The 25,606-nt window shown below is 37.7% G+C and overlaps 1 protein-coding gene and 1 long non-coding RNA gene across 4 annotated transcripts in view; one reads left to right on the forward strand and one right to left on the reverse strand.

Annotated features, from left to right (window-relative positions):
* LOC119244805 (uncharacterized) overlaps positions 1 to 1,077 on the forward strand; it is an 80,429-nt gene extending 79,352 nt beyond the window's left edge. For both annotated transcript variants that reach the window (XR_008551861.1, XR_005125144.2), the window contains one exon: positions 647 to 1,077. This is a non-coding gene — a long non-coding RNA (uncharacterized LOC119244805). The remainder of the gene's footprint in view (positions 1 to 646) is intronic.
* TTC28 (tetratricopeptide repeat domain 28) overlaps positions 1 to 25,606 on the reverse strand; it is a 539,739-nt gene that overhangs the window by 137,535 nt on the left and 376,598 nt on the right. The window contains exon 5 of one of the 2 annotated variants that reach the window (XM_054695213.1): positions 24,147 to 24,654. The exons of the other annotated variant lie outside the window; for it this stretch is intronic. Coding sequence (XP_054551188.1) covers positions 24,147 to 24,654 — 508 coding nt within the window. The remainder of the gene's footprint in view (positions 1 to 24,146; positions 24,655 to 25,606) is intronic. 2 annotated transcript variants of the gene reach the window in all.

The raw sequence follows: 25,606 nt of genomic DNA on the forward strand, positions 1-25,606 counted from the left end.
GGGGTCGGGGGGCGGGAGGGGAGGGATTGGGGTCAGAATGGGGGGTTGCAATTGTATGGGGAATATAAAAATAAAATTTATTATTTAAAAAAAAAATCCCACCCTGACTCTCTCCTTTCTCTCCATCCACTCATTGTCCCTGTCTTTCCCCTTCCATAGCTTTATCTTCCTTCATAGAACTTGTTTGTTTAAAACATGTCTCCTTCATTAGAGTGCAGTGAGTAGAGATGTTGTTTTACACACTGCTTTATCTCCAATGTCTACAATAGGACCCCAGAAATGGTGTTCGCTAAATATTAAATGAATGAATAAAAAAAATAAGTGCATGTGTTTGTCATCATATCTCACTGGTGGGTATAGTAAGAAAGTGGTGACAATGTCAACTAGATTTATTGTGATGATTGTTTTGCAATGTCTACAAGTAGCAAAAAAACAAAACAAAACAAACCACTTTGTACTAATAGAATGCTATATATCAATTACACCTCAATAAAAATGTTTTAATTAAAAAAAAAAGAAAGTAGTTATGTACACATATAGAAATGTGTATATTCTACTTCATAACTATGTGTCCATCATCTGGGTGGTATAGTCATAAAGCTTCAGAATGGTTGTGGAATTAATTCATCAATATTTTTCTTAACAGCAAAAGAGCAGCCTCATCCTAGAAAGCAGAGGACACCCTTAAACTGTAGCAGAATGCTCTTGTCCATACTGATATTCTCTCTTTCCTAATAGTTCTACTAGAAGAATTAATGTCATGAATTATTTCCATGAAGAATCCAAGAATTTGAAGAGATTTTTCTTATTTTTTGCAATATGAAGGGACAATTCAATACTAACCAAACCTCCTAGATCTTTCAGACCATTTCTACAACCACTAATCCTCTCCTGACTCACCAACAAAAGCTACAATAACAAAGAAGCAAGGGATTCATTTATTATATATAACAGTCTCTTCAGTACTTCTAAAATAACTGCAATTTTTTGTCATTTAAATGCCTTTGCATTTAAAATCGGGTCTAATCCAAATCTTTCTAAATAGTTGGGAGATAAAACTAATAAAAATGCATTTAAACAAAAAAGAACAAAGAGGTTGTTGAACTTTTGTATATGAATTTAGGTCAACTAAGTTTATCTGAGACTTAATCATACACTGTCTCATAAAGTATTTGCCCAGGAAGGAAAAACATTTTAAAAATGATGTCTTCGGGCCTCCCTGGTGGCACAGGCAGTTGAACACCACACTGTGAAGCTGTCTGCAGCCTCTGAAGCGCGGGTTCCATCCTGGCCTGCCGGCTAGAATCCTATATGATGCAGCAGACCTCTCCTGTCTTGCCCTCTGCTCCCCTCAGCAGTGTATTTTGTCAGTCTGCCTGTTCTGTTTCCCGCTCTGTCTCTGGTGAATCCTCTTCACCCTCCCATGCATCTGGCCTGTACCCTGGTTCTTGTATAAATAAATAAATCTTTTTAAAAAAATTATGCCTTCAAGGTACATATAAAAATTATGTCTTCAAGGTACAAAATATGTCTTCAAGTGTACAAGGTACACTTTAATTCAGGTAGAAGGAGTGTTCAGCAAATTTTGATTCACTAATTATATATACCTTTCTCAGATACTGAGATCGAAGTCACTATCTGATATGCAGCTATATGGCTTAAAATGGAGGGGTAAACCATAGCTGCAAGAGGGGGGAAATCTGAGGGAGATAAGCTGCTCCTGATACTCATAAACAGAACAGTGTTACACAGACCATTTTGTGTTTTTGTAATTACCCAAATTCTCTTCTTTTGTCAGAACTCATTCTTAGTAACAGCTTGAGCAGTGTAGCAATCGTGCTCTGAAATGACTTGTAAACCACAGACACAAATATTTGGGCCAAGAATGTGGAATCCATTGCTGTCACATTCCATTATTTCTGGTGGAGCAATTCACTAACATTTTGGAATCTAGATCATAAATTATGCAGAGCCTCAGCAAAAGAACTGAGGACACAAACTGTTATAATAAAATCCCTGTTACTGGAGCCATAAAAACAGAACAAAGAAAAGCAGAAAAATCAGGGTTAGACTTTTCTGACATTCTTTGTCCACTACTGTTAATAGTTCCACAAATGAAAATACAGCATTTGGGAGACCACCAGACAACTCAAAATGACAAGATGGGCAAACTGTTATTCATAAACAATGATACCTCTGTGAATTCCCCAGAATAAAGTTAGCTTTTTGAAGAATTCTTGAATGTTGACACAAATTAAAGTGCCTACATATGTAACAGAGCCATCTGTACATTTCTGAAGGGGTGTTAAATGTCCTTCAACCATAGCACCCAGGCAATGGTCAAATTTTACGTTGGGTTTTATTATAAATTGTCAGAGGGAAAAAGAGATCTCTGTCACATGTAATCTGGAGCAACTCTTTCTGCATTCCATGAAAACTGATGGCAGAGCTGAACTAAAATTCCCTTTTCTTGATTCGAGCTTTATCTTGCAAATGAATGCCTCAAGCATGGTAACTGCTTGAAAGTCATTTGATAGGCGGATGGATGGAAGAATGAGTGAACAGAAAAAATGGACAAATGAATGAACAAACAATAAAACATTCTCTGCGAGTCAATATTCACATTTAGAAAAAGTAAAATACTTTAGAAATAAAATAAAGAACTGAAAACCCAGGTGGAACATGCATAGCAACTATTCCAAAACCCACTCCAAATTTGGCTCCAAGAATTTTTTCTTTTCAAGTATAACTTGGTGTTAGAGCACTGATATATAGAAATTCAGACTTAGATGTCTCTATATTTATAGCTATGTCTATATATCTCCCAAAAGGAATAACAAGTGTGAAACAAACATAGGTGAATATGCTTGTTATACAAGATGGCTCTTCTTTGACATTTGCTATGATTCCCTGCTTCAAGTTGCATCAAAAATGAGGGCAAACTGAGACAATGAAGCCCCAAGACAGAGATGAACAAAAAAATCAGACATGTACTTTATGAGCACACCACTGCTTCTGTAATTATTACAAACATATTTGTGAAAAAATAAAATGCTTTTCAAGATCGCATAGATGGTCTAAAATATTAAAACAGGAAAAAGGGGTTCAGTACAAGTTGAAACCATATAAGGGAAAAAAGCTATTTTTTCACTAACATAGGAGAAAACTTTTCTTCCAGCAAATCCCACAGCACAAAAGGAACTAGCTCCAATCATCTTTCTACGTCAGGAATCTTCAAGTTTTCTACAATGAAAAACTACCCTAAATTTCCCTAGAGCCTTGACATCACTAAGAGGAGGGAAAGAGAGTACAGAAGAAAAAAAATGAAAAGAGTCTAGTGGTGCCAGCAGTGCCCAAGGCAGGAGGTCTCAGTGCAACACTAGCCAGGCTTTCCTGAGCATGCACTGCATGCCACCATCATGCAAAGTGCTTTGCATATATTGTCTTATTGTAATCCTCACACAAGAGCTGCAATTCCCACCTGCACTCTGGAGTTCTAGCCTTCACTCCATTTTACTTATGAGGCAATTGAAACGTAAAGAGTTTTTGTAACTTTCCAAAACCACAGAGCTACAATGCAAACCCAGATCTCTCTGACACCAAGGATCAGGTTTTCTCTCTCTGTCACCACAGTCTCATTTCCTGCAGAAAGGTGTGACCTTACCAAGCTTAACAATGGAAGATGGTATGGAAATCTATCAGCTACACCTTCAAGTTTCTTCAAGACTATGATCTGAGATCACTGGTTAAAGTTTCAAAAGTCAAGGTTTACCATTACAAAACAACTGGCAGTTGTTGTCTTTCTTTGGTTAAAAAAAAAAAAACACACACACAACAAAAACTTCAGAAAACCAAAATTGCTGTGCTATGGTCATTTCTTACTCAAATCTGCATTTTACCCTTCAGCTAATTGAGATGAGTGGAGTCATCTGTAAACTTACTTCAAAAGACATAAATCTCTTAGTGTATAATAATAACAGTACGATTTACGGAGTAGTTGCTATGTGCTAAGTACCACTCATCAATTCACATGACATCAAAGATTAATGAGCCAAGCTGGGTTCTACTCAGCACTAGACATACAAATACATCAGATGGGGAGTCATAGCATCTCCAGGGGTGGGCGGTCTGAAGAGGGAGACAGCAAGAGAGCTGACCATGCAAGGCAGGGATCCCTACCATACAGGTAGGGATGTCCCTACCTGTCAAGGAAAGAGTACTGCAAGGGTGAAGAACAGTATTGGTGTGGAATGAAAAGCTGCTTAGAGGGGGTGTCTCCTTACAACACCTCAGGATGGAACCCGAGGGTGAGAAAGGTTAAGTAATGCAAAGGTACACAGCTATAAAGTGGGCTGAGCCCAAGTTGACCTCAGCTCAAAGCCATACTTTGTCCATCACCTCCTGCAACCTCACGGGAATATATCCTCCTTAAAGTTGCTCCCATAGGATTATCTTTGTCTTACAGGGAAAACAAAACAAAACAAAACAAAACTTCTAGGTTCTACAGAACTTAGGTTCACACAAACTTATAGGTTCTCAGTAGAGTCACACAGATGTAACACTATTTGTTTAATATTTAACAATGACTGAAAAGTCAATTTCCCATTTACCTTCTCATTTTGGGTCCAATATTATTTTACTTATTTTTTGCATGTCAGAAAACTGAGGCATAGGAGGGGAACGATTTACCAACTACGGGTCTATGAATGTCAAATTTCCAGTCCTGCCATGTCTGAATCACTGAATATTAGCTATCACACCTGCCTGAGGTTATCTTTTCTTGGAATTCAAATAACTTTACCCCAAAATTCAGTGAACAGTGGTGGCAATTAGAATCTGGGGTAATTTTTCCCTAGTCAGTGTTTGAATTGGGTATGTTTTACTGGTATCTTTCATTAGAAATGTTTGTCATAAGGATGCTGGTTAGTGATAATAGAGTTTGTCAGCAAGAGACTAAGATCAGAAATTATGGCACCTAGATGGGAGAATAGAATACCCTCGCCTCTGTCACCACAACAATCAACAATTAAACAGCAATCCATGAACAAAAACAGCTCTGGGAGAGCAAGAGACTACTTAAATTTCAACAATGCAGTAAAACCCAAAACTTGAGAATAATCAAACAAAAAGAGAAGAAACAACAGCTTCAATCTGCCTGCACTGTTCCATTCCCTGAGCCAACATTGCTGGGTGACAAGAAGTAACTCTCTAATGACAAAGAGTTGCCCACTGGGAAAGGAAGAGCAGAGAGAGAAACCATTTCCAAACACCCCTTTGGTACATCACATGGAGAACTGCTTTGGTTTTACTCTACCAGACACCAGCAGAGCTGAGACATACAGAGAAAGCTAAGAACAAGGAGGAAAAGCAGGGGCTACCGTATCAGTCATGTAATAGGAGCATCTATGAGCCCCAGTGACCAGCACTAAAGATGACTCCAGTGCTTTTGCCACAGAAGATACCAACTGCTAGCAGAGCTGCCATGGATCCTCTTCAGATTTCAGATCAACAGTTTTCACCCCATGGATATTCACATGTGCTGCTGCCAGCTGCCTAAACCCCCTTCTACTCCCTTGCCAAAGCCTAGGAACTGCACAGGAAGCCAGCCCAGGTCTCTACAGCTGTGCAAAAGCAAGGGGCCAGCCTAGACTACCACAGCTGACACCCACCACAATGCATACACTCAGGGTTAGCCCCACCAGCCATCCATGTACGTACCCCTAGCCGAACCTTTCACTGATCTCCACTGCTGTGCACACAACCAGAGGGAGACAGTGCAGCCATGGAGAACACACCAACAGCCAGTGCCCCTGCAGCTGCTTGTGGGTTGATATTAGATTTTGTCCCATGATCTGGCTTGCATCACTGTGCTCATGTGTAGCTATTCCCTCCAAATGTGTGCCTATAAGCCTGGGACTGCTCCATATCACCAGCCTCCATTGCCATAAACCTATAGAAAGACCCAATAACAGTAGCTACGGTTGTACACACTGATAGTAAAGACCCTTGCAGTTGTCAGTGTGTGCACAGTTGACCTCAGCTTTTGCTGCCGGCCTTAGCCCCATTACTACAGATGCGTTTGCAGCTGGCTCCTGTGGCTACATATGAGAGCATATCACCAGCTCTGGTCACTATTGCTGCTTGCTCTGCTCCCCACAGACCTAGTGGTGCTACTAATTGCCTTTGTAGCTTCTGCAGATTCCCTATAGCACTCACCAAGGACCAGAGTTATTAATGCTCTGGCTTGAACCAATGAGTCACCATGTCACATAGTTCCCACCATATGCCCCCACAATTAGCACCATGCACCACTAGCCATGGGATCACAGCATGCTCTAGGATTCCCTCCACCCCCAGGTTAATAGCCTTTCCTTACTGAATCAGTCTATGAAGTCTGGAAGAGATAACTGTTTCCTCAGATGTGCAGATATATATGCAAGGCTGCAGGGATGATGGGCAATCAGAGAAACAACTCCACAAAAGGAATAAACTTCCAGTAGTTGACAACAAAGAAACGAAGATACAGGAATTACTCATCAAAGAATTAACAATAATTGTTCTAAAAATGCTTAGAGATGTAAAGATACATGAAGAGAGTTATAAGAGAAATAAATAAGCAGTGTAATGATATCAGAATGACAATATAAGAACAAAATGGTAAATTCAACAGAGATAGAAAACATTAAAAAGAAGCAAACAGAAAAATTGGCTTTAAAGAATACAATGAGTGAACTGAAGAATTCAACAGCAAACTTCAAAATCAGACTAGATCAAGCAGAACAAAGAATCAGTGAAATTATCCAGTCAGAGGAGCAAAAAGGAAAAAAGAAAATAAATGAGCAAGCATAATGATCCTATTGGATAACATTAAGAAAAAAAAAATCTGTATAACATTGGAGAATCAGAAGAAGAAGAGAGAGAGGAAAGAACACCTGGAGATTTGGGTATCAAGTTCATGAAGTCAATAAGTCATTGCCAAATTTCAATTCAAAATTATATTCTCCAAGACATACTTAACTGCCCAAAGCAAAGTCAAAGCCAGAAATTTTAAAAAAGCAAGAGAAAAATATTTCTCTCATGTAAGAGAATCCCCATAAGGCTATAGACAATTTCTCAACAAAGACCTTCAAACCAAGAGAGGATGGGATAATAACATTCAAAGTGCTGAAAGAAACCGTCAACCAGGAATACTTTACCCAGCAAAGCTGTCCTTCCTTCAAACAAATAAACAAAGCTGAAGGAATTAATTACCACTATAGATATGCCTTACAAGAAATGCTGAAATGAGTTATTCAAACTGAAACTAAAGGACACTATCTAGTAACATGAAAACAAGCAAAAAACTGACAAAGGCAAGTATAAAGTCAGATTCAAAACACTAACACTGCAGTGTTGTGGTGGATTAATCATATAACTCTAGCATATAGGTTGAAGAAAAAAGTATTGAAATTAGCTATCACAATGGTAATTTGATAGTGGATAAACAATATAAAAAGATGTAAAATGTGACATCAGAAACAAATCTGTATGAGGAAAATAAAATGGTGATTTTATATGTGATTACAGTTAAGGTTTATCAGCTTAAAATAGACTGTTATGTTTCAAGTAAGCCTCAAGGGAACCAGGAAGCAAAAACCAAGAGTAGATACACACAAGATAAAGAGATGTGAATCAAAGCATTCCATTATAGAAAATCATTAATTCACAAAGGAAAACAGTAAAAGAGGAAGAACAAAGGAATTATAGAACAAGCAGAAAACAATAAACAAAATGGCAATAACTCTTTACTACTAATAATGACTTCACATCAAAAGGCATAGACTGATTGAATGGATAAAAAAATAAAATTATATGCTTCCCACAAGAGACACATTTCAGCTTCATGGACACACATAGTCTCAAAGTGAAGGGATAGAAAAAGACATTCCATGAAAATGGAAGACAGAAAGAGAACTAGGAGTAGTGATATTTATATCAGATAAACTAGACTTAAAGTTTAAAAAAGTAACAAGAGACAAATATAGTTATTATATAATAAAGGGTTTGATTCATCAATAAGATAAAACAATTGTAAATATATATGCATCCAACATTAGAGCACTTAAATATAAGTAAATACTAACAAATCTGAAGAGAGTAATGGAACACAATACAATAAAAGCAGAGGACTTCAGTACCCCCACTTTCAACAATAGATTAATTATCCAGACCTAAAATCCATAAGAAAGCATTGGGTTTAAACTATACTTTAAACCAAATGAACATAATAGACATATACAGAACATACAGACATATACAGAACATCCTATCAGCAGAATACACATAGAATATTCATCACATAGTTAGGTCACAAAAATAAGTTTCAACATATTTTTAAATCATACCAAGAATCTTTTCTGAACACAATGGCATAAAACTAAAAATCAATAGAAGAAAACTCAGTTCACAAATATGTAGAAACTAAGTAACACACTTTTGAACAATCAATGGACTAAAGAAAAAAATCAAAGGAAAAATTAAAAATACCTTGAAACAAATGAAAATAAAACCACAACATACTCAACATACTCACACTGTGAGAGAAGTTACAGTGATAAACACCAACATTAAGATAAAAATCTCAAGCTACATATATTTACACCTCCTGAAACAAGAGAAACAACAAGCTAAGTTTAAAGTTAGCAGTGGGAAAGAGACAAATATCAGAGGGGAAATAAATGAAACAGAATAGAAAAAATAATTTAAAAGATCAGCAAAACTAACAGATGGTTTTTTGAAAGGACAAACAAAATTGACAAACCTTAAGACAGGCTTATCAAGGTAAAAAGGAAAATGACTCAGATAACAAAATTATGAACAAAAAGGAGACATCACAACTCATACCACAGAAATGTAAAAGGTCATAAGATATTACTATGAGAAATTAAACATTAACAAAGAAACCAATGAAGAAAAACTGGATAAATTTCTAGAGACATACCATCTACCAAGACAGAGTCTTTTAAAGGAAATAGAAAATCTGAACACACCTATAACAAATCAAAAACTTCCCAACAAAGAAAAACCCAGGACAGATGGCTTCATGAATCAACTCTATACAACATTTTAAAAATTTAACACCAATTCTTCTCAAACTCTTCCAAACAACTGAAGAGGAGAGAACACTCACTCCCAACTCATCTTACAAAGTCAGCATTATTCTGATACCAAACTAGATAAGGAAACAAGAAAACCATGGGCCAATAGTCCTAGTGAATATAGTCATAAAGATTCTCAACAAAATTCTAGGCAATTAAGTTGGATGACATGTTAAAAGGTTCATACATGAAGGTCAAATGGGATGCATCTCTGGGATTCAAGAATGGTTCAACATATGCAAATCAATAAATGTGATACACCACAATAGAATGAAGACCAAAAAATCATATGTTCATCTAAGTAGCCGCAGAAAACAAATTTGACAAAAATTGTACAGGAATTGAGAAGGAATATACCTCAACGAGATATACATCATATATGACAAACCCACAGCTAATATCATACTCAGTGGTAAAAAGTAGAAAGTTTTCCCTTTGGTAACAGGAACAAGACAAGATTCCCACTCTCACCACTATTATTCCCCATTGTGTTAGAAGTCCTAGCTAAACCAATTAGGTAAGAAAAATAATAAAAGGCATCCAGAAGCAAAGGAAAAGTAAAATTGTTTCCTAATCACATGATCTTGTATATGGAAGGTATTAAATATTCTGTATGGAAAAAAAAAAAAAACCCTGGTAGGCCTAAAAAACAAATTCAGTAGCTTCAGGATACAAAATCAATATACAATATCACGAGGAAGGGGGTAGGTGAAATGAGCTACAAACTTCCAGTTGTAAAATAAGTTGTGGGGATGAAATGGACCACATGAGCACAATACTAACCCTAAAAAAACTTAGGATAGTGGTGATGGTTGGACAATAAAGGGAATGTGTTTAATATAACAAATATACAATCAAAATTGTTAACATTCTAAATTTTATGTTACATATTTTACACTAAAAAATATAAAAATCAGTTGCATATCCATACACTGACAATGAACTATCTGAAAAAAGAAAATAAAGAAAGCAATCCCATTTACAACAGCGTCAAAAACAATCATAGTTAGGAATAAATTAAACCATGGATGTGCAAGATCTATACAATGAAAACAGTAAGACACTGATAAAAGAAAATGAAGACACAAATATATAGAAATATACACTGTGTTAGTGGGTTACAAGATTTAACATTGCTAAAATGTCACACTGCTCAAAGCCATCCACAGATTCAATGCAGTTCCTTTCAAAATTCCAATGGCATTTTTCTTTTTAAATGTATTTATATATATTTTACATCATTGTTCATTTTTGTACAATGTTTGCTTTCTCCTCTCAGGTATAGTCCCCATAAAATTGCTACCACCATTTCACCAGTGCACCATCACCATAGTCCCTTGTGCTCTTCCTCCCCTGTTTTGAACCCTCTCTTTCCCCCTCCCCTGTAGAGTGTCTCTGATTTATAGTTACCTGTTAATTTTGTCCTAGCCAGAGCAATAAGAGAAAGACATACAAGGAATCCAAATAGGGAAAGCAGTAAAACTATCACTATTTGCAGACAATATGATAGCATACATAGAGAACCCTAATAATGCCACAGGAAAACTAATTAAAATAATAAACTAGCTTAGTAAAGAAGCAGGATACAAAATCAACACACAAAAAACCAATAGCATTCCAATGGTATTTTTCACAACAACAGGAAAAACATTTCTAAAATTTGTATGGAACCAAAAAAGACAATGAATAGCCAAAGCAACCCTGAGAAAAAACAAAGGCAGAAGCATTATATTTCCTGGTTTATGTATCACAAAGCTGTAGTAATTAATACAATACTGGCAAAAAAATAGACTCATAGAACAATAGAAGAGAAGTCACATTCCAGAAATAAATTCATGTACATATGATTAATACTTGACAAGGAGCCAAGAACACCATAGGGAAAGGACAGTGTCTTTGGATATGTCTTCCAGTGCTGGACAAACTGTATATCCACATGCAAAAGAATAAAATGGACTCCGATTTTACACTACTCATGAAATTTAAGTGAAAATTAATTAAGGATTTAAATGTATGGTCTTAAACTGTAAAACATCTAGGAGAAAACACAGGGAAAAGCTCTTTGAAGTCACTCTTGGCAAGGATTTTTTTTTTTTAATATGACACCCAAAGTACAAACAAAAGCAAAAATAAGCAAGTGGTACTACATCAAATTAAAAGGCTTCTATACATCAGAAAAACAACAAAACAGAATGGCAACCTAAGAATAGGAGAAAATACTTGTAAGCCATATAGCTTATAAATAGTTAATATCCAAAATATATAAGGAAGTCATAACTCAATAGCAAAAAAAAACTCTGATTAAAAAATGGGGAGAGGACTCTACCCACAAAATGGCAGAGTAGAGAGGCTGGGATCAACCTCTCTCCTAAAAACAACTGAAAAAAAGGATTGATAATGAGCTCTTAGCAAAACCCAGAGGCTCTGAACCAGCTATACGACACCAGCACTTCTGGATGCCCAAGGACAAAGAGGGGACAAAAAAGGCGTCTATTCTCCCCAGGCACTATGTCACACTGGAAAGTCCAATCCACCAAGCTGGCCAACATCTTACAGTCCAGAATGGGCCCTAGCCCCAAAAAGGTGAAAAAGAAGTGATACTATCATTATATGCAGATAATATGATTATATATAGAGATTCCTAAAAAATTCACAGAAAAACTAAAACATTAAATCAGTTTAGTAAAGTAGCAGGTCACAAAATCAAAATACAAAAATTAGTATTCTTTCTATATGCAAACAATCAATCTCAAGATGAAGAAATTTAAAAAATCATTCTATTTACAATTGTAAACCCCCCCCCCCAAATTAAATATCTGGGAATAAACCTAACAAAGGAGGTAAAAGATCTATTAAAGGAAAACTACAAAACACTGTTAAAAGAAATAGACAACACAAAGAAATGGAAAGATAAAAATGTCCAACCTACCTCCCTGCCAAAAGCAATTTACAGATTCAATGAAATTCCAATAAAAATCTCAATGGCAAAGAAATGGAACAAATATTGTTGGAATATTTGACACGAATATTCCAAAGAAATGGAACAAATATTGTTGAAATTCATATGGAACCACAAATAAACCAAACTGTGAAAGCTCTCCTTACTAAAAGTGGGGAAATTGCAGGCATTACATTCCCAGACTTCAAACAATACTACAAAGCCATTATAATAAAAGCAGGATGGTATTGGAACAAAAACAGACACACAGACCAATGCAGTCAAATTGAAAGCCCATCTGTAAAACCACACATATATGGTCAACTAATCTATGACAAAGGACCAAAGAACAAACACTGGAATAAGGAAAGCCTCTTCAATAAATGGTGTTGGGAAAACTGGACTGCAACATGCAAAAGAATGAAACTAGACTACTATCTCACACCATATACAAAAACCAACTCAAAATGGGTAAGACTTGAATGTAAGACTTGACACTGTAAAATATATGGAAGAAAACAGAGGCAAACATTCCAGGATATAAACCTCAGAAACATCTTTGAGGATTCTTCTTCAAAGGCAAGGAAAACAAAGGAGAAGATAAACAGTTGGACTGCATCAAACTGAGAAGGTCCTGTACAGCGAAAGAGACAGTAAGCACAACTAAGAGACACCCTATTGAATGGGAGAAAGTATTTGCATGCCACATGACAGATAAAGATCTGATATCAAAGTTCTACAAAGAACTTACACAACTCAACAAAAACAAAGCAAACAATCCAGTTTAAAAATGGGCAGAAGAACTAAAAATACACTTCTCCAAAGAAGAAATGTAAATGGCCAACAGGCATATGAAAAAATGTTCAACATCTCTATCAGGGAAATGTAGGTCAAAATCACAATGCGATACCACCTCACTCCAGTAAGATATTGGGAAGATAATGGTCAAGGGTACAAACTTTCAGTTAAAATAAAATGATTATGTTCAGGGAATGTGAACTTATTATAGTTAATAATACTGAATTGTATACATAGAAATTGCTCTGACACTAGAGCCTTAATAATGTCACATGACAACAATAACAAAATGGTAATTTTATGAGGTGAAGAACATGTTAACTAACCTCATTGTGGTAAAACATTTTGCAATATATATATATATGAATCAAATAATATCAATGTACACATTAAACTTACACATTACATATCAATTATATCTAAATAAAACTAGGGGGCAGAAATCAAAAGATCAAATATCATGTATGCTGGTCCCTGATAACCACCTTCAACGTTTAATGGCTTGGAATATTATGAAAGGTCAGAAATACCACGTACTTCAGTAGTATTTTCACCTTTTGTTTAGCATCTCGCTTTTATGGTAAAAATGATATACTCTTCTCACATATGATATAAAACTGTGATGATTATAATGAAAAGAACACTTTTGAGTTTTCATTATGTGCCAGAATTGTTCTAAAGGATTTACACATATTAACGGAGTCATTTTTATGAGAAGGGTGCTATAATTATATCTGTTCACCAATGAAAATACGTCACAAAGCCAGTAAATGTCATAGCTGGGATCCAGAGCCAGCCATCTGACACCAGCACTCATGTGCTTCTCAAGTATGGTAGATGTAAAGTGAATCTATATCCTGGTGGTGCCTAATACTTTCCCAATGATAAATATGGTCACTGCAAAGCCCTCAACACTGGCAGTGATGGAGAGGCATCTGTGAATGGAAATTCTCAGTAATCAAAATGGAGAGAAATCAGCATATGATCCAAGTAGTTATCTGGTTAACAGGAGAAGGAAAAACAACAGTCAATACACAAAAAGCCACAGCCCAGCAGGGAGGGTTGGGGTTAGGGATGAAAGGGAAAAGAGTAAGGGAGAAAGATCAGAAAAGTGTCCATGAAAAGATTTAGCATGTAGGTGCTTTTCAATCCCTTTGTCAGAGCTCTTCACTGATGACAAAGATGTCTTTCTCCACGAGGCACGTAAGAAGTACCAGGAGTTGTCAAGACAGACATGCCAGCTTGCCGGATGGTGCTGCAAACTGGAGAACACCATCTGTTTTGTTAAGGTTGACAGTCTGAAATTTCTGGTTAAACTCCAGATCTCCTTGTTGTGAAGGGCTTGATAACTTTTAGTCCATTACCTTCTGCTTACTGAGTCACAGAGCATATTATATCTCCCTCCAGAGTACTCCAACAGCTGGGCCATGTTATAAGCTGTCTTTGTCTTATTCATATTAGATAATGGATTTGATGGGACCTTCCATTTGAATCAGGAAAATGCAATCACAGAATCGTTGTTTCAAGTAAGTGGCCAATGCTGACATTCTGGCTGAAGAATAGAAATCCATTACTTTAACTTTTTTTGCCACTGGGGCTGTTTTGATGAAGGCTTGCTTTACAAGCACATTGGACACATAACAACAAAGTATTTACTTCACTTTTTAATTGCACTTGGAAACATTTTAAATGGCACCAATGTACTTTTTACTAGAAAATGAAAAGTGTTCACTTCTCAGAGTAACTTAACTCTTCAAGAGGAGGCAGAAAGGACCGTATTTAAAATCTGTTGAAAGCTGCAAGCTTGTATTCAGGAGTTAACAAAGCTGTCTGAAAGTCAAGTGGGGACAGGCTGAGTCAGCAATGCCAACTAAAAGTTGCATTCCAGCTTTAATCTAATTCAACAAATGCATTTTCTGCTGTGTCAGAGCGAGCTTTAAGAATTTCTGAAACATGCTGAAAATGGTTTTTGGTGAAAGCTACTTTTTGAAGGTACCATGAAATTACTAATTATGCTGACGAGAGTCTTAAACACTTGAACCTCTTGTGAATTTCATGCTGCAAAACGGGGAGAGTTCAGGTTGTAGCATATCAGCAGCTACACTTCTGCCCTGCAGTCAGTCTGTGTATGTGCTTATGTGAGCATGGTATGAGATGAGGATGAGTAAATGAGAGTGAAAAGAGCTGCAGGTAAAGAAAAATGCTCAATTTCCATTTTTTCCGGCTATAGTTTCAGACCTAGTCAGTGTCAGTGTTCTAGTTATTCAGCTCTTTCCAAAATAATGTTAGGTATTTTCTTTAGAGAGCAGCGTGACATACTGCAAAGAACACTGACTTCATATTCAGGCAGTTTTGAGCTCTACCTCACACTTGCTAAGGGAGCTTTGACAAATTAAGCTCTCTGTTCTTAAGGCTTTTGATTTTTCAATGGGAATAATAAGTCCTATCTTTCTGAACTTTTTTTTAAATGAAATAATGAAACACTGCATAAGAAGCTACACCAGGCAGAGTGTCAGCACACTGGAGGCATTCCATGAGTGTCACTTCTTTTATTATTATCATGACTTCTACGGTCTCCTCAAAGGTGTGTTGGAGGGATCACAAAGGCCTTTTCATATGTTCTCCAAGGAACCTATTATTTGAATACCTAAAAAGTGAAGCGAGCTCAGTTCTCTAAGACTAAATGTTAAATGCAGAGGAGAATAGGCTATTAAGTTCAAGTACTTAAAAGAAGAAACAGTTTGATAGCCCAGTGATTTTCTTGTCCAAAATTAAAAAATATTAGGGCTTTTCAAGCTGCACAAAGAGTCTCATTTTAGCCATGCTTTGTAAACTTTCTTGGATAAAGATCCAAGAAGGTTAATATATTATTTAGTTAGCCTGCTAATCAGTCTGTCTAATTTAGCTATAGGACAAAGGGCTATGTAAAAAGAAAAAAATCTGCTCAATTCAGTATTCCTACTGCAAAGAGTAAAAATTAAAACAGTATCATAAAACCTAATTACCACCTGCTGGTTTAACTGTTTCTCAAGCTGATTATATTTTTGGCTCATTTAAAAAGGCTTTGGGACTCAAGATCTAGAATTCACATACATAGTCTTCCCATGGAAAGTCATAGAATTTTGACTTTTTAGAGTAATAAAGCATTTCAGAGATCATTTACACTGATGAGAATAGGAAGGTCCAATATAAAATGTACAGGAACTGCCACTATTCCCCAAACTAGCCTTCCAATGTTATGGGATCAGAAACAGCAGGAATTACTAAAGACATAGTAAGGCACTAGTAAGGCACTAATGGATGAACAAAGTAAAAATGAAGGAGTTAAGTAATTATTGAAACTATAAACTCCAGTTATTAGTTCATGGCCTTCTCTATAGTGCTCAGTTCTCATCATGCTTGATCCACTCAACATACATACATGGCATACCTACTACGGACCAAACATGAGCCACTAGGTAACAAGGCACTGAAAAAGCTAAGCTACATTGTGGGTTCCTGTAGCTGGCCACTCATGGGCAACTGTGACCTATTTGCTATCTGCAAATCACAGCAGAGCATTCCTTGACTACTTATGGAGCATAGCCCATATCACAAGGCAGGCCCAGGGATGCCTAGGCCGCTGCTGAGCTGATTACGTGACTACCTCCATGGTGGTCTCGGGAAAAACTCTGCCTGTGATAACATCGAATACTTTGCTGATGCAAAATGGCTCTTGACATGTGGTCATGATGTCCCCCTCCCTGTCCCTCATAAAACTTCGTTCCCCATTACAATCCCACCCTCCGGACTTGATTCCTCATACCACTGTCACATGATCAGCTTTCACCAGCCTTCATGCTTTCAATAAATGGCACAAGAACTTCTGTTCAAGTAGCAGAGTCTTGCTTTGCAAACCTGCTCCACCACTGCTGTGTCCCTCATCACGTTCCTGCAGCAAAGTGGCAACAAAATTCCTGTCACAACAATACATATCCTGCTCATTCTTGGCATTTCTGATTTAGTTGGTAACTAATTATAATAATAAGTACCATATACAAAATGCTACCAGAATACAGAGGAACACAAAGTCTCCTAGAAGAACCTGAGAGGCTTAGGAGTAATGTGGCATTTGAATGAATAATAAAACTTTAAAGACTTAAAAAGAGGAGAAAGATATTCAGAGCAGAAGGAATGGCATGAGGTAGCTAAGATGAGTGAAAGAGACCAGGGGTTTGGAGAACAGTGAATCAGGATGAGAATAGCAGAAAATAGCATGAATAAAATAAGTTGGGAACAGTGATTCCCCAGAGAAGAGTTTTCTGACATCCTGCCCCCCGCAACACTAATTATTATAAGTATACCCATAAGATACTCTCTGAAATCACTATTTTTCTTTTTTTTTTAATATATTTTTTACATCATTGTTCATTTTTAAACAATGTTTGCTTCCCCCCGCCAGGTGTAGTCCCCACAGATTTTCCTTCACCCGTGCACCATCACCTCAGTTCCCTGTGCTCCTCCCTCCTCCCTCTGATGCCTTTCCCTCCTCCTCCCCTGCAGGATGTCTCTGATTTATAATTGTCTGTTTGTTTTTGTTTTGTTGTATTTTGTATTGTTACTATTTCCCCCCACCTCTTATTTGGTTCCCCTATATTCCTGCTATAAGTGAAACCATCCGATATTTTTTCTTTTTCCTTCTGACTTATTTCACTGAGCATAATTCCTTCTAGCTCCATCCATGTTGCTGCAAATGGCATGAGTTTATCTTTTTTGATTGCTGAATAGTATTCCATTGTGTACATATGCCACATCTTCTTGATCCAGTCATCTATTTTTGGGCATTGGGTTGTGAAATCAATATTTTTCTTTAAAGCACTTAAAATGCCTGTTCGGTCTACTAGATGTTCAATGGTATTGTTTCTGCCACATAGTATGCACACAATGAATAATTTTTAAATGTTGAAATAAACATAAACATACATGCACACACCAGACCAAAGATTTTGGGCTTCATCCTGAACAACTGCAGAATTTTAAGAATAAAAATGACATGGTAACATGAGCAGCTGGGGTTTTGAGAGGGTTATCATGGAAGCAATGTGAAAATGAACAGGAAGAGAAGCTGGGAGACCAGTGTGGAGGAAGATGAAAAGAAGCTAATAAAACAGCCCTGTGGATACATGAGAACATGCTTAGAATCCTCAGGACTTTACACCAACTAGACTTGGTTGTGAGGAAAGGAGATGGGGATCCCAACAAAACTTTTATATTTCAGGTTGAGCACTGAGATTGTATTACCATTCTCAGAAATATGGGATATATAATGTGACATCACATAGTTGGCAAGAGGCCCATATGGAACTGATGGAGATGTACAGAAGGTAGGAGTAATCAATGATTCAGTCAGAAGTCAAGTCTAGGTCTTGGGTGCTGGTGTATGGTTGTGAAAGCTGTGGGCATGTAAGGGGTCAAGAAAGGCATTCCATTCCAATTCTACTCTGCCCCAGAACAATGTGTTTTATAAGGTAACCCTCTAGTTAAAGTATAACATATAGTCAGAAATGCCAAAAACATACAGTGCCATGATTTTTCACAATGTAAGCACAGCCATATAACTACCACTCAGATCAAGAAATACAGCACATCACCAAAATCCTGCCAGCATTTTTTACTTAAGGCATTTACTGCCACAATCATATTGGGGCTTATAGACCTGGAATCTTTCCTTCTAACAATAAGCTATCTTTAAATAGAACTTACTATAAAGGAAAACCACAGAGAAGATTCAAATCCCTTGTTACATCATTTCCAAATGTCTATCTAATGACCCAATTCTAACGCTGTTTTTTTTTTTACTATTATTTTGATTTTCTCAAAAAATCAGTCAAAAGTAAATTCCACTAAAGTCACCCCAAAACAGACTGATTTCCTTCAGAGTAAATATGAGACTAAAACTAGAGCCAAATGGTTCCAAAAGAAAGCTCATTGAAGTCATGTGGCATAGGTCCAAAACACATTGTCCAGCACAGATGGCAGGGCCTAGGGTCACATCTGTACCCACCATTTCTGTGACACCAGTGCTGGCAAAGAAAGGGCTACACAGGAGCAACTACAGATGGAAAGACTTAAGGACAGGCAGGTGTGGGTGGCAGGAGCCAATGACTAACATCATTACAAGACTCCCCTGTTCACTGTACAGTGCCAGGCAGCACTACTCCAAGAAAACAGCCACAGAAGAGGAGCTGAAGGAGGGGTGAGTGCCAAAGTGGCAGTACCCCCACAGGCAGTATCCACTTAAATTTAGGAAAGCTAAATCGTGTTCAGAAATCAGGGCTTCCCCTGGTGGCGCAGGCGCTGCGCAGTGAAGCTGTCCGCAGCCTCTGCACTGCTGGTTCATTCCCGGCTGGCCGGCGAGAGTCCCACATGGTACAGCAGACCTCTCCTGTCGTGCCCACTGCTCCCCTCAGCAGTGTACTTTGTCAGTCTACCTGTTCTGTTCCCTGCTCTGTCTCTGGTGAATCCTCTCACCCTCCTGCACATCTGGCCTGTACCCTGGTTCTTGTGTAAAATGAATAAATAAATCTTTAAAAATAATAAAAAGCAAGCAATGTTCTCCAAAATGATCACTCATGTGTTCCTTTCTGAAGTCCTAACAGAAGTGTTATCAATGCTCAGGACTGGGCTGCCTAATGGGAAATGCTCCCATGGGGGCTTTTGACTCATAAACCTATTCAGCCTCACATGTTCATAATCATTTGTGTAAAGAAGAAAAAACCTCCAAGCACTAATTAGAAAGATAGAGCTGTTGTGTTTTCTTCCTGATCACCTTATCTTCTTTATTCAGTTCTTGAAGACTCAGCTATTAAAAGAAATTAAGTAATTCATCAAGCCCATTTCAATTACCTGCTGCTGATAACATCAGATTACAATTAGCATCTACAAATGAACCAAGTGCCAACTGCCAAGCTGAAACATAAGCTAATTTACTGCTAGACTCTGCCTGCTGGAGACAGAACTGTGGAACCTGGCAGCAAGCATCCTCTTCATTATTCCAACAACAGTTTTGCAGTCTCTCTTGCAACAGTTTAAAGTGTAGCTCTGACCAAGATTTACTGCCCTGTCTGCCTCTGCTCAGATGTTTACGCATTGTATCTATAAGCAAACCACAGTTCCTTTTAAATAGCAATGTCTAGACAAGCAGGGTGACAAATCTTGACCTAAAGGAGAGAATAAATATTATTAATATTTATTAGGCACTGATAGGTGCAGGGCACAACACAGGATGTGTATGTCATCACCTTAATGAGGATCTGAATCATTTCCCACAAGTCCTCTGGTGCTCGATCAGAAAAATCTTCCGCTTTGGTTGATGTTCTCCATTTCTCATTTCTCCATTCAAATAGGTAAAGGCCATTTTACTTTTCTCGGTTGTCTAGAAAAACTGGTTTCAGGTTCTGGGATACAATTTTTTTTTTTAATATTTCCTTAATAGGAACTGCTTTAGATGAAAAGCAGAGGTGCTATTTCCCAGACATTACTAGACTCTGACATTCCTTTGGGAGTTAGTGACAATTTCAGGAATGAATTTAAGTTCCAGAAATGATAAATATGTGGATAAATGCCAAACATTATTTTTTTTCTTCTCGAAAATGACTGTTAAAAACAAATATTTTACCCTATTGTGGAGTTTAAAAAGAATGAAGCTATAGTAGTACATATGACAACTACAGCATAAAGTACAGGGAATAGGAAGTTGTAAGGTACTAATATTTAATAGGAAGTGATATAATAATTGCTCAAAGAGAACTGTAAATACATAATTTATTCTTAGAGCATCCACTAAAAGCTAATGCAAAGAATTAGTGTTAAAAAGCAAAATAAGGGGCCTCCCTAGTGGTACAAGGGGTTAAGATGCAACCTATGAAGCTCACCACAGCCACTACAGCACAAGTTTGATCCCTGGCCCAGGAGGTGACCCATATGGCACAGCAGACCTCTCCTGACTCACTGGCTGCTACCCTCAGCAGTGTATTTCAGTCGATCCGCCTGTTCTGTTCCTCCCTCTGTCTCTGGTGGTTCTTTTTTTTTCTCAAATATTTATTTATTTATGCATACAAGAACTGGGGTACAGGCCAGAGGTATAGGAGGTGAGAGTATTCACCAGAGACAGAGTGAGGAACAGAACAGGCAGACAGACTGAAGTACACTGCTGAGGAGAGCAGCGGGCAAGCCACGAGAGGTCTGCTGTGCCATGTGGGCAGCTCCCTGGCCGGCTGGAGATTGAACCCACGCTGCAGAGGCTGCGGACAGCCTCAGAGCACTGTGCTTAACCCCTTGTGTGCCACCAGGGAGGCCCCTGTACCCCAGTTCTTGTACGCATAAATAAATAAATCTTTTTTTAAAAAAAAGGAACATTTCATAACAATAAGAAGACCAATCTGTCAGGAATACAAAATGATCATAAATGACTATGCACCCAATGAAAGAGCTCGAAAATATACAAAGCAAAGTTTCACAGACTTAAGTAGGGGAACAGACAAATCCACAATAATGGTTAGAGATTTTTAACCACTTCCTTCTTAGCGATTGATAAGTCATATGGATAGAATGAATCAATAATGAAAAAGATGATCTGAACAACATCAACTACCTTGATCAAACTGACCTCTATAGAACATTACACCAGGTGATATACTATCATGTGTGTTCTCTGATCACATTTAAACTAAAAAGTATCTGATAACAATAAAGTATCCACAAAAATTGCCAATATTTTTAAATTAAACACAGGACTTAGAGGGAAATCACAAATGATTTTAGAAATAATTTTAATTCAATGATGGTTAAGACATGCTATGTCAAACAATTATTGGAGGCAGCTAAGTAGTGTTTAGGGGAATTTTTTTTTTAAGATTTATTTATTTATTTATTTATTTATTTATATAAGCACTGGGTACAGTCAGAAGCGCAGGAGGGTGAGAGAATTCACCACAGACAGAGTGGAGAGCAGAACAGGCAGGCCGACGAAATACACTGCTGAGGGGAGCAGGGGGCGGCAGGAGAGGTCTGTGTGCCATGTGGGACCCTCCTCTGGTAGCCGGGAAGCAGCCAGGGATTGAACCAGCGCTGCAGAGGCTGCGGGCAGCTTTGCAACCCAGCGCTCAACCGCTGCACCACCGGGGAGGCCCTAGGGGAAATTTTATATTTTAAAATGACTGCATTAGGAAAAAGAAAGATCTAGAATCAATGACTAAAGATCTACCTTGAGAAACTAGAAAGAGGACCCAAAGTAAGTAAAAATAAGAAAGTGATAAAAGTAAAACTGGGAAATAAAAAGAAAAGAGACAAGCAATAGGGAAAAAAATAACAAAAGTAAAAGTGGATTCTCTAGCAAGTCAAGAAAATTGATAAATCTCTAGCTAAAATAGTCCAGAAATAGGGGCAGAAATAAAACGCAAACTACCAAAAATAGAAACAAAAGAAGGCATTATCATTATCCTATAAACATTAAAAATAAAATAAGAAAATATTTTAACCAACTTTGTGCCAATAAATTCACTAAATTACATGAATGGCCTTTGAAAAATACAACATCAAAACTGACACAAAATGAAAAAGGAAATCCAGTCCAACATGCACAGTCTTCTAAACTCCAAATTGCAAGACCTTTATCTATCCCACGTGCCACTACCTGACTTGTCTTCCTTAAACATCTAGCCTATCTTCTTACTCCTACATTTCAAAACCTTCAGGAGTTTCTGTTCAGTAGCATATTCCTTTCCTAGTTTCCATATTAATCTTCTAACCACCCTTTAGCACATTCCTGAAGGTTAATCACCCCACCATTTCTCAGCCTATAATATGCCAAGCTACTGCAGCTCATATTTTCTTTCACATGTCCCTTACCATCAATGCTATACCATTCCTGGTCAGATTTCACCTATTTACCTGGGTCTAACATCCTTCAGAAGTTTTCCAGACTGTTACCAGCCTCAGGGTCTTCTTTCTAGTAATTTCATGGCAACATAAAATTATTAATATTGTGTTTCAGGGAGGTCACTCTAGTCCTATGTATTTGTCTTATTTTCCCAACAAAATTATAAGTTCTTTGCAAGTAAGGATTTAAAAAAAAAACAAAACTTCTCTATCACTTAAGGCATTCAACACAGTAATGGTTCAATAAATAAATGCAATCTGTTCAATGAATATATGATGCCAAGAGTTTATTTCTATGGTTCTTAAAACTCTCTAGACTCATACTGTCTTCAGAGTCATCTCCTGGGATTTGCCAGATTTTTTCCAATAATCACATTCACAAAACATAGTTCTAATATGCTGAGAGGTATAGGGGAGGAAAGAACAGTGCTAAAGTTATATAAACAGAGATGGAGGTATCCTGGCTTTGTGGGTCACATTAAAAAAAAAAGAGGGTGAGAATCCACACACTAGCACTGATAAGATCACCTTCTTCTGTCCTCTCCACATGTGGAGTCTCTGGGGACACAAAGTGAAGCATGGAGCTCTGGGGACAGAGGAGTTCAGCTTCTAATTCCAAACACATGTGTTCCTTCCAGCCATTAAATGGCCACATCTACTTGAGTACAGAGACAAGATAAAAGTATCTTGTAAAAGGCAGCCAGTTACTAATACTTACTGCCTCTTACGATTATATGTAAATCCCCCTAAACTTATAAGTATCTTAATTGTAACCAAGTACTATCAAAACAAGGACTCCAAATGTCTTATTTAAACAGATCTTTTAAAAAATAATTTTGCTAAAACTTATTTGCTAAATTTTTACTACAACTTCCACTATCACTTGTGAATACACATACTTTTAAAGAGAAAATATACTTCCTGTGGGGTTAAAGTCACCAAGTAAAGAAATCCCTTTAAATAAAAATCCTCTCAAATTCCTTTCCATTGATGGCTTCCTAGCAGCTTCTCTTTAATTTAAGCCAAACATAGCTTTATATCCTTATTTCATCTCCCTTCTCTCTAATTAGATAAATCTGGTTGTTCTTCTTGCTAGACAGATTAAAAGGTTGGGGTGTTTTTTTTCTCTAGTATTTCAAAGTTCTAATCTTTATAGCACTGTGATGACAGTAAGGATCATGTGATTTAGAGCAGGCAGATGCCAAGGAAATATATCTGAAGGAAATATACAACACATACTATGAGGAGATTCTCTGAATCTAAACACACAGATTCCTGTAAAAGATAGTGAGCTACTCCAACTATTTCCAGCCCATGACATCCACCCTGGACCCTGCAAACAACTCTATCCTTACCCAGATTGGAGGATGCTCGCCCTTCTGCAGCCCGGTCCTTGAGATCCTCGGCAATGCCCAACTGCTGCTCATGGTACTGTTTAGCCCTCTCCAGATCCTGCATGCACCTGGCAGCATGGCCCAGGCCAGCATAGGCCCGCATCTCAATGGCCTTCTCCATTAACTCCTGTGCCAGCTCTAGCACATAGTTGTGGTAAGACATGGCCTTATCAAAGTTCCTCCTGTAGTGATATGCGCTGCCCAGGTTGCTGTAGGCCCGAGCCTCTTCTCGTTTGTTCCCCAGGTCCTTGGCTATCTTCAGATGCTGCTCATGGCACTGCACAGCATTTTCAAAGTCACCCATGGCAATATACACAGCTCCCATGTTGCCGAGTTCTCGGGCTTCGGAAAGTTCATCTTTGGATTGCTTGGCAAGAAGAACACACTGTTTATGACTGGCCAGTGCATTGGGGTAGTCTCCAATGGCTGTGTACACATGGCCCAGACTACTCAGGGCTGATGAAGCTGCCTGGAGAAAAAGGATAAGGCAGAGAAATGAAAGCACATGAGAAAATGGCTTTAGTTTGTTTCTGCAGATAAAATGTTAGTGTTGCTGTAACTAGGCAATCCAGGTCCCAGTGTTGTTTCTATCAGTGTTTCACAGATCTATGCTGAACTGAAAAAGAACACATCCAAACAGAAAGCTCCTTTAAAAAAAGAGAGCGAGCAAGAGAGGCAACAGTAATTTAATCAGCATTTTTCAACACCTAATCTCATTAAAACAGGCTGTATTCTATATAACCTTCATCATATGAACTTACTGACATTTCTAATATTATGAATATTATCTGTTGATAGCTATTAACATTTGTAGTAGAAGGAAATGTTGAAGAAAACCAAAATTAATTACTCCACCTATTACAGCATAGGCAACACATAGGAGAAATCCATGCTTGGATCTTTGCACTTCTGGGCATTTCCCTAGTCCTGTCTTCTCCCAAGGTAAATGGATATTAATGGCAAGGGAGATGTTTAGAATGATGATAGATAACTTTGTGACTCAGGACTCAATGGAGTTTCCTCTTCTCTTATTTTTGTTTTCTCAATGTGACTTCATAAGTAATAGTTACTGTGGTGGGCTGATCTCCAGAGAAAAACAGAGGGTGACAACCTAAACCTCTGAACAGGATAGTCTCCATTGGGCCTCACTGCCCCTTTGCAGGTCCACACTGGTTCATTCATCTTTGTTTTTCTTGCCTAGTTCTTCTGACCCCCTGTATAGAAAAATGCTCTCTTCCTAGTCCCCTCACTGCTTACCACTTATTCATTTCTTTTCTAAAGAAAAAGCATACAAACCCTTTTAAAGTTTTAATGATAGTAACTCTGAAATATTTCACTCTATTATGAACCATTTAGTGACAACAAAATTAAGAAAGGAGATCTACCAAGGGCATAGAGTCTTAACTGCTAGTCTTCAGTTT

The sequence above is a fragment of the Talpa occidentalis genome, unplaced genomic scaffold (assembly GCF_014898055.3).
Source record: "Talpa occidentalis isolate TD23 unplaced genomic scaffold, MPIMG_talOcc4v2.1 talOcc4.14, whole genome shotgun sequence".
Taxonomy (NCBI): domain Eukaryota; kingdom Metazoa; phylum Chordata; class Mammalia; order Eulipotyphla; family Talpidae; genus Talpa; species Talpa occidentalis.